Below are 9,072 nucleotides of genomic sequence, written 5' to 3' on the forward strand. Positions count from 1 at the left end.
CAACCTCAAACTCTTGGGCTTAAGCAATTCTCTTGCCTCAGCCTCCCAAGTAGCTGGGACTACAGGTGCCTGCCACAATGCCCAGCCATTTTTTTGTTACAGTCATTTTTGTTGTTTAGCTGGTCTGGGCTGGGTTTGAACCCACCAGCCTGGGTATATGTGGCTGGTGTCCTACCCACTGAGCTACAGGTGCCACCTGAAATGTATGGATCCTAAAACAATATAAAATGTTGCACATTTTTAAGCTACATATGTATACAGTATACTTATATATGTATAGAATGTAAATGCTTCTGCAAATTGTTTCTCTGAATCAAGGTTATTTGTGAAATCCTCCATAAACGATACATGGTAGATGTGGTTTATTCATGCTCATTGATGATTAGATTCCATTGCATGACTACCCTGAAATTTTCTACCCAAATTTTTGTTAATAGATGTTTAGGCTGTTGTTAAATATTTTCTCCTAATACAGTTCTAGGTATTGTCTTCTGTGAGTTGTTCCATATTCATGTTTGAGTTTCTCTGGGAAATATGTCTATAATTAGGACCAATTATGTATTGTTGCCTCCAAGTATTACAACCATCATCTTCACTAGACAGTCATATTGCTTTCCAAAATGGCTGCATCAGTTTATCACCCTCCATATTCTCTTTTTCCTTCTAACCTTGGGTATTTTCCCTCCATATTCTCAATAGTGTTTGTATTGTCAGACTTTGAAACATTTGTCAATTAGATAGATTGAAAGCAATATGTGGTTGTTTGTTATTACAACTTGAATTACTACTGAGGTTGATCATCGTTTCTTAGACTTACTGGCTGCTTAGATTTTTATTTTTTATTTATTTATTTATTTATTTTTGAGACAGAGCCTCAAGCTATCGCCCTGGGTAGAGTGCTGTGGCATCATAGCTCACAGCAACCTTCAACTCCTGAGCTCAAGTGATTCTCCTGCCTCCACCTCCCAAGTAGCTGGGATCACAGCCACCCGCCACAACTCCTGGCTATTTTTTGGTTGCAGCTGTCCTTGTTGTTTGGCAGGCCTGGGCTAGATTCAAACACACCAGCTCAGGTGTATATGGCTGGCGCCTTAGCTGCTTGAGCCACGGATGCCAAACCTGGCTGCTTAGATTTTTCTCTTACTTGTTTTTCTCTTGTGTAGCTTTACATTTTTCCTTCCTGTTGATTTATTGGAGGTCCTTTCCTTTCTTTTCTTTTCCTTTCCTTTCCTTTCCTTGTGTATAGGTGGGAGATTTTTTGTCAAGGTAAAATAGCTGGGCTTTTCAAGTAATCTTTTCTAGTTACTGATGGTCTTTATGTAAAGTAGTAAGAAAATGTTCTTCAGCCAGGTAATTGATTTCATGAAATACTAAACCTGTTCATATAATTTGCTCTGCTTGCCAGGCACAGTGGCTCACGCCTATAATCCTGGCACTCTGGGAGACCAAAGCAGGTGGATTGCTTGAGCTCACGAGTTCAAGACCAGCCTGAGCAAAAGCAAGACCCCATCTCTACTAAAAACAGAAAAACTGAGGCAAGAAGGTAGCTTGAGCCCAAGAGTTGGAGATTGCTGTGAGCTATGATGCCACAGCACTCTACCCAGGCAACAACTTGAGACTCTATCTAAAAAAAAATATTGCTATGCTTATTCACAGTAACAATAGTATAACCACTTTCCATATCTATCACTATTTGTATTTTCCTTTTGTAAAATACAGTACCTAAGAGCATATAATTGGAGATACAACCAATTATCCAACATACTATTTTCTGCTTATATATCACATCTTTCCTTCCAAGAAGGCTAACCTTAAATGGTTTTCTTGTTTTGTTTTTAACCAGTATGCCCTCAGTTAATTGGTACACATTTAGCCTTAAAACAATAAAAGACTTTTTTTAAATTATTTTTTGAGACAGAGTCTCACTTTGTAGCTCTCAGTAGAGTGCTATGATGTCACAGCTCACAGCAACTTCTTGGGCTTAGGTGATTCTCCTGCCTCAACCTCCTGAGTAGCTGGGATCACAGGCACCTGCCACAACGCCCAGCTATTTTTATTTTATTTTATTTTATTTTTGTTGTAGTTTAGGGTTTGAACGTGCCACCTTCGGTATATGGGGCTGGCACCTTACTCACTGAGGAACATTTTTTTTTTGAATTGTTATTTCAATATGTAGTTTAGAAAGTTAAGGGATAAGAGTAGATACTTAGGCTGGGCGTGGTGGCTCACACCTGTAATCCTTGCACTCTTGGAGGCCAAGGCAGGCGAATTGCCCTGAGCTCAGAGGTTCGAGACTGGCCTGAGCCAGAGTGAGTGAGACCCCCGTCTCTACAAAAAAAATAAAAAAGCCCGGCGTTGTGGCAGGGGCCTATACTCCCAGCTATTTGGGAGGCTGAGGCAAGAGAATCGCTTCAGCCCAAGAATTGGAGGTTGCTATCAGCTTTGACATATGAGTTGCTACATGTTTTTTTTGCTATGGCTAAGTCTGATGCGTTCATACATTATGGATTGAGTTTGAGTAATTTAACACATTTTTAATATGTTTGGCTTTTTTTTTTTTCTGTACCAGATAAAACTTGGACATAGATCAGAAGCTAAAGATGGTAAGTATTTCATATAATCTGACAGATCAGGAAACAATAACTGCTAGCAGTGGTTCTAGCTAAAGTTACTGCTGGGTCCTGTAATAGAAAAGATGGATTTGGGGGCTGAGTGTGGTAGCTCACACCTGTAATCCCAGTACTTTTGAGAGACCAGAGCAGGTGGATTGCTTGAGCTCAGAAACTGGACACTAGCCTGAGCAAGAGTAAGACCCCTTCTCTACCAAAAGTAGAGAGAAATTAGATGGGCATTGTGACAGGTGCCTGTATTCCTAGCTATTCAGAAGGCTGATGCAGGAGGATTGCTTGAGCCCAAGAGTTTGAGGTTGATAGGAGCATAGAGTGCCCCCCATAGCACGCAGCACTTTACCCAAGGCAACAGAGTGAGACTCTGTCTCAAAAAAAAAAAAAAAAAGATAGATTCAGGATACAGAAAGGGTATTTGGTGATTTCCATCAATTGGTTATTTATAGGAACATTCCCAGTCAGCTAAGTAAGTGGAAGGCAACAAGGTTATTAGTGGCTTGTCTTACTGTTGTTACTGTTTTAGGTGTTACAAGCCATAGCTTTTTCTATGTCTGAGCTTCTAATTACTTTGAAAATTCAGGTTACATTTTTAAACTAAGTTTATTTTATTTTTATTTTTTATTTTTTGTTGTTGAAGTTTGGCCAGAGCTGGGTTTGAACTCACCACCCTCAGTATGGGGGGCTGACACCCCACTCAGCCACAGGCACTACCCGTTGTTGTTTTTTTTTTTTTTGGTTGGTTTTGTTTTTTTTTTTGCAGTTTTTGGCTGGGGCTAGGTTTGAACCTGCCACCTCCAGCATATGGGGCCAGTGCCCTACTCCTTTGAGTCACAGGCATCGCCCCCAGGTTACATTTTTGTAGAAGTATACAAAGCTCACTATGGAATAGACTTGGGGAAAAGATTTCTTTATGCTTTTAAAGCCCTGTTTGTTAGAGTACTTCTTAGTATTTAGTCATCGCAGAAACACTCTTCATCTGTGTAAGTGCCAATAGATCGTTTTTTTTTTTTTTTTTTGAGACAAAGTCTCACTATGTCCCCCTCAGTAGAATACCATAACATCACAGCTCACAGCAACCTTAAACTCTTGGGTTTAAGCAGTTCTCTGGCCTCAGCCTCCCAAGTAGCTGGTACTACAGGCACCCGCCACAACACCTGAATATTTTGTTGTTGTTGTAGTTGTCACTGTTTAGTAGGCCTGGGCCGTGTTTGAACTTCTAGCCCTGGTGTATGTGGCTAGAGTCATAACTACCAAGCTAGAGGTGCTAAGCCCCAGCTAGTTCTTCTATTTTTAGTAGAGCCAGGGTGCTCTCTTGCTTAGGTTGGTCTTGAACTCCTAAGCTCAAAAGGTCTATCTGTCTCGGCCTCCCTGAGTGCCACTGCTCTCCCAGTACCAGATGTTATCTTTAGTTCTGTCCTTGGTATTGGAGAAGATACTGTTTTGTTTTTGTTTTTGTTTTTGTTTTTTGAGACAGAGTCTCAAGCTATTGCCCTGGGTGGAGCGCTGTGGCATCACAGCTCACAGCAACCTCCACCTCCTGGGCTCAAGGGAGTCTCCTGCCTCCGCCTCCCAAGTAGCTGGGACCACAGGCACCCACCATAATGCCTTTTTTTTTTTTTTTTTTTTGGTTGTAGCCATTGTTGTTTGGCAGGCATAGGCTGGATTTGAACCTGCCACCTTAGGTGTATGTGGCTGGCGCCTTAGCCACTTGAGCCACAGGCGCCGAGTGGAAAAGATACTGTTTTATCACTAGTTTACTTTTAGCTCAAAGAGTCTGTCTCTAATGTTTATAAGGGGAAGAGAAAGGAAGATAATTCTTAGCCAACTATTTGCTACCCACTTATGTATGTTTTTAGTCCTATGGGTCTTAGGGTCTTCATTTGATAAATATTTATTTCACCATTTTTCATAGTTTGTGTTAAGCTATTTATAAAATAAACCAATATAAAAGAACAGGAGGTTTATCAAAAAAAATTGCCATAATAGTTAGCCTTTGTACATCTGTGCAGTAACTAACCTCTCCTAAAAAATAAATTGTAAGAAGGTTTGAGATTTCAGAATTATGCACTTTTTGCTTTGCCTTTTTTTATAGGTATAAATAGAACAGCCTTAAGAGAGATAAAGTTACTACAGGAGCTAAGTCATCCAAATATAATTGGTGTGAGTATGATCTACATTGTTTCCTGAGATTTGGGCCCCTGTCTTTTCTGAATGTAGACGTTGATTGTGAAGGGTCAGTAAGAGATGTTGTTCTAGGTGAGCTTTGCAGACGCAGCTTAAAAGTTTATCAGATGGAGACTCCCGAGAGAGTTCTTCAGTTCTTTCCCCCTTCTAGAAGCTTTGGTGCTTTTTACTTCTATGTATAATCACATACAGAAGTAAACTTCTAATAAAAGTCCTGTTTTACCACTGCGGGAAAAAAAAAGTTTATCAGCCTGAAATGTATTTTCTTTTTTCTGGTTTGTTTGCTTGCTTATTTATTTACTTTAGAGTATTCTCTTGTCACCCAGGCTAGGGCAATCATAGCTCATTGTAACCTCAAACTTGTGGGCTCAGGTGATCCTTCTGCATTAGCCTCCCAAGTGGCTGGAACTACAGGCACATTCCACCACAGCCTGCTAATGTTTTAATTTTTTTGTAGAGATGGCATCTGACTGTGTTGCCCAGGCTGGTGGAAAACTCCTGGCTTCAAGTAATCAATCCTCTTGTCTTCGCCTCCCAAAGTACTAGGATTATGGATATGAGCTACCATACCTGGCCCCAAAATGTTTTCTGTCTTTTTTATTCCTATAGGCAGTGTCTTTAAAATTAATACAACTGATAGAATAAATCTAATACGGACATATAGGCTGATTTTGTCAGGAATCATTCTGAATTGTGGAGAGCCCTAGCAAATATGACTAAGAGTGTTAGCCTGCATGCAAAACCCTTCTTTCTGCCTTTGTGAGACCTTTAGCATATTTTCTCAGAGCTCTGCCACAGTCTCTGCCACGTAGGATTGTTGTGGGACTAGCTAATTGAATACATGTGAAGTATCTGGAACAGTGCCTGTCATAGCAATGGGCATGATAGAATTGATATGTCATATAAAAGATATTTGCTATTATTTAGAGGATTTTCTTCAGCAGTGTACTTGGGATTTTTTTTGAACTGGAGACTAGGGTGAAGTTTTCTTAAGTTTCTTTTTTTTCCCTTCATTAATTTATTTCTTAATTATAACTAAAAATCTGGGGGAAAAGGTTAAGTAGTGATTTTTTTACAATAAAGTTTAATATTCCCTTAGTACTTTCCCCCAAAGAACACGTCAAATTTAATAAAATTATCTGTGCTTTATAGGGAAGTACCATTAGTTTAAATGTTTATTTAAAATTTTTAAGATTAACTTAATTGGTATGATACTAAGTGTAAAATAGAGAATCACATTTTAACTTTTTAAAAATTATTACTTTGCAGCTTCTTGATGCTTTTGGACATAAATCTAATATTAGCCTTGTCTTTGATTTTATGGAAACAGATCTAGAGGTAAGATTAAGATTCCTAGAGCATTTTTTCGCCCCGTTTATCAAAGGAGAACCTAAATGTTTTTCTACCTAAGATACTGGTGCTCAAAAAATTTTAATGTTGATATCTGGGTGTACTCTGAAGCCAACAGATCTCTCAGTTCTTTGCTTCTAATAATTTAGCTATATTGTGTAAAATACAAAGATTTGGATTTCATTGGCATTTCTATCTACCTAGTTTTAGTGACTTATTGACACTATTTTTATTTTATTTTATTTATTTATTTTTTGAGACAGAGTCTGCCGCTGTTGCCCTGGGTAAAGTGCTATGTTGTATATTTCACAGCAACCTTAAACTCCTGGGCTCAAGCAATCCTCTTTTCTCAGCCTCCCAAGTAGCTGGAAAGCTACAGGTCCCAGCCACAGGGCTTGGCTAGTTTTTCTATTTTGGGTAGAGACAGGGTCTCGTTATTACTCAGACTGGTCTCAAACTCCGGAGCTCAAATAATCCACCCGCCTCAGACTTCCCAGAGTGCTAGGATTATAGGCATGAGCCACCACACCCAGCTAACCTCATCTTTTTGAAAGCCAGATTTCTTTTTTAAAATGTAAGATCTTATGCTTTTGTTAATATTAATGGAATCTTAAAAAACTGACAGGGCGGCGCCTGTGGCTCAAAGGAGTAAGGCACCAGCCTCATGTGCCAGACATGGCAGGTTCAAACCCAGCACCACCCAAAAAAATAAAAAATAAAAAATGACAGTACAAGGCTGTGGAACAACTGTAATTTTCACACACTAATGGTGAAAATGCAAAATGGCACAACCATTTTGGAAATAGTTTGGTAATTTGTTGCCTCAAATTCCTGGGTTCAAACAATCCTCCTGCCTCTGTCTCCTGAGTAGCTGAGAATACAGGTGCATGCTTATTTTTCTATTTATTTTTTAGTAGAGATGGGTCTCATTTTGCTCAGGCTGGTTTTGAACTCCTGAAGCGATCCTCTAGCCCTGGCCTCCTGTGCTTGGCCCAGTTTGGTGATTTCTTTTTTTTTTTTTTTTTTTTTTTTTTTTCAGTTTTTGGCCAGCCACCTCCGGCATATGGGACTGGCACCCTACCCCTTTGAGCCACAGGCACTGCCCCCTCCCTTTTTTTTAAAAAGAGACAGAGTCTCACTTTGTCACTCTAGGTAGAGTACCATGGCATCACAGCTCACAGCAACCTCCAGCTCTTAGGCTTAGGTAATTCTCTTGCCCCAGCCTCCCGAGTAGCTGGGACTACAGGCGTCCGCCTCAGTACCCGGCTATTTTCTTGTTACAGTTTGGCTGGTGCAGGGTTTGAACCCATCACCCTCAGTATATGGGGCTGGCGCCCTGCTCACTGAGCTACAGGTGCCACCCCAGTTTGGTGATTTCTTATACAATTAAATCCACACCAACTAAATCTAAAGAAGAAGATTTTGTACAGAACAAAGGAACACAATAAATGCACAAACTGGTGGGATGATTCGGTCCATAGCCTATTATAATATATCCTTTCCATGCTAATCAGTAATGTGATCTAGTTATATTCACTGCTGGGTATTAATCTAAAAGAAACAAAATGATATGTCAGTGCACCAATTAGGTGGTAACACAGATGTTCTGCTTTATTCATAATACCACAGCGAAACAACCAAATGTCCTTTGTAAAGTAAATGTATATACAAACTATGATACATCCATGTAATGGAATACTGTTCAGAAAAAAAAAGGAGAAATTACTGATAAGGGCAACGATATAAATGACTCTCTTTTTTAAAGACAGAGTCTCACTTTTGTCACCCTAAGTAGAGTGTTACGGCATCATAGTGCATAGCAGCCTCAAACTTCTGGGCTCAAGTGATCCTCTTGCCTCAGCCTCCCAAGTAGCTGGAAGTACAGGTGCCCACCACATTGCTTGACTACATCTTTTTAGAGAAGGGCTTTTTTTGTTTTGTTTTGTTTTGAGACGGAGTCTCACTTAGTTGTCCCTGGTAGAGTACTGCAGCATAACAGCTCACAGCAACCTCAAACTCTTGGGCTCAAGCAATTGTCTTATCTCAGCCTCCTAAGTAGCTGGGACTACAGGCGCCTGCCACAATTCCCAGCTATTTTTTAGAGATTGGGTCTCTCTCTTGCTCAGGCTGGTCTGGAACTCAAGTTTAGGCGATCTACCGGTCTTGCTCTCCCAGAGTACTAGGATTACAGGTGTGAGGCACCACGCCTGGCTAAATGACTCTCAAAAGCATTATACTAAGTGAAAATAGCCAGGCTCAAAAGACTATGTATTGTATGATTCCATTCATATGATACTCTAGAAGAAGCAAAACTAAAGAACAGAAGTCAATCAGTGGTTATCAGGGGTAGAGGAAGAATTACATATAGAGAGCCTTCAGAATTTGGGGAGGTTATAGAACTCTATTTGATTATATTGGGGGATACATAACTGGGTGTGTTAGCTCACAGCAACCTCAAATTCTTGGGTTCAAGTGATCCTCTTAGGTCAGCCTCCTGAGTAGCTGGGACTACAGGTGCCCACCACAATACTCGGCTATTTGTTAGAGATGGGGTCTTGCTCTGGCTCAAGTTGATCTTAAACCTGTAAGCTTAGGCAATCCACCCACCTCAGCCTCCCCAGTGCTGAGATTACAGGAGTGAGCCACCATGCCCGGCCTCAGATATGATTTTAAAAAAAAGAAAATGGGGGCTCGGCATCCATAGCTCAGTGGCTAGGATGCCAGCAACATAAACCGGAGCTGGTGGGTTCAAATCCAGCCTGGGCCTGCCAAACAACGATGATAACTACAACAAAAAACTAGCCGATGGCTCGGCACCTGTGGCTCAAGCGGCTAAGGCGCCAGCCACATACACCTAAGGTGGCGGGTTCGAATCCCTAGCCCAGGCCCGCCAAACAACAATGATGGCTGC

General features: G+C 40.6%; 1 protein-coding gene across 1 annotated transcript in view; it reads left to right on the top strand.

Annotated features, from left to right (window-relative positions):
* CDK7 (cyclin dependent kinase 7) overlaps positions 1–9,072 on the top strand; it is a 36,178-nt gene that overhangs the window by 3,314 nt on the left and 23,792 nt on the right. The window contains exons 3-5 of the mRNA XM_003785885.3: positions 2,570–2,603; positions 4,720–4,787; positions 6,081–6,149. Coding sequence (XP_003785933.1) covers positions 2,570–2,603; positions 4,720–4,787; positions 6,081–6,149 — 171 coding nt within the window. The remainder of the gene's footprint in view (positions 1–2,569; positions 2,604–4,719; positions 4,788–6,080; positions 6,150–9,072) is intronic.

This window comes from Otolemur garnettii, unplaced genomic scaffold (genome assembly GCF_000181295.1).
Source record: "Otolemur garnettii isolate 467f Iridium unplaced genomic scaffold, OtoGar3 scaffold00017, whole genome shotgun sequence".
NCBI lineage: Eukaryota > Metazoa > Chordata > Mammalia > Primates > Galagidae > Otolemur > Otolemur garnettii.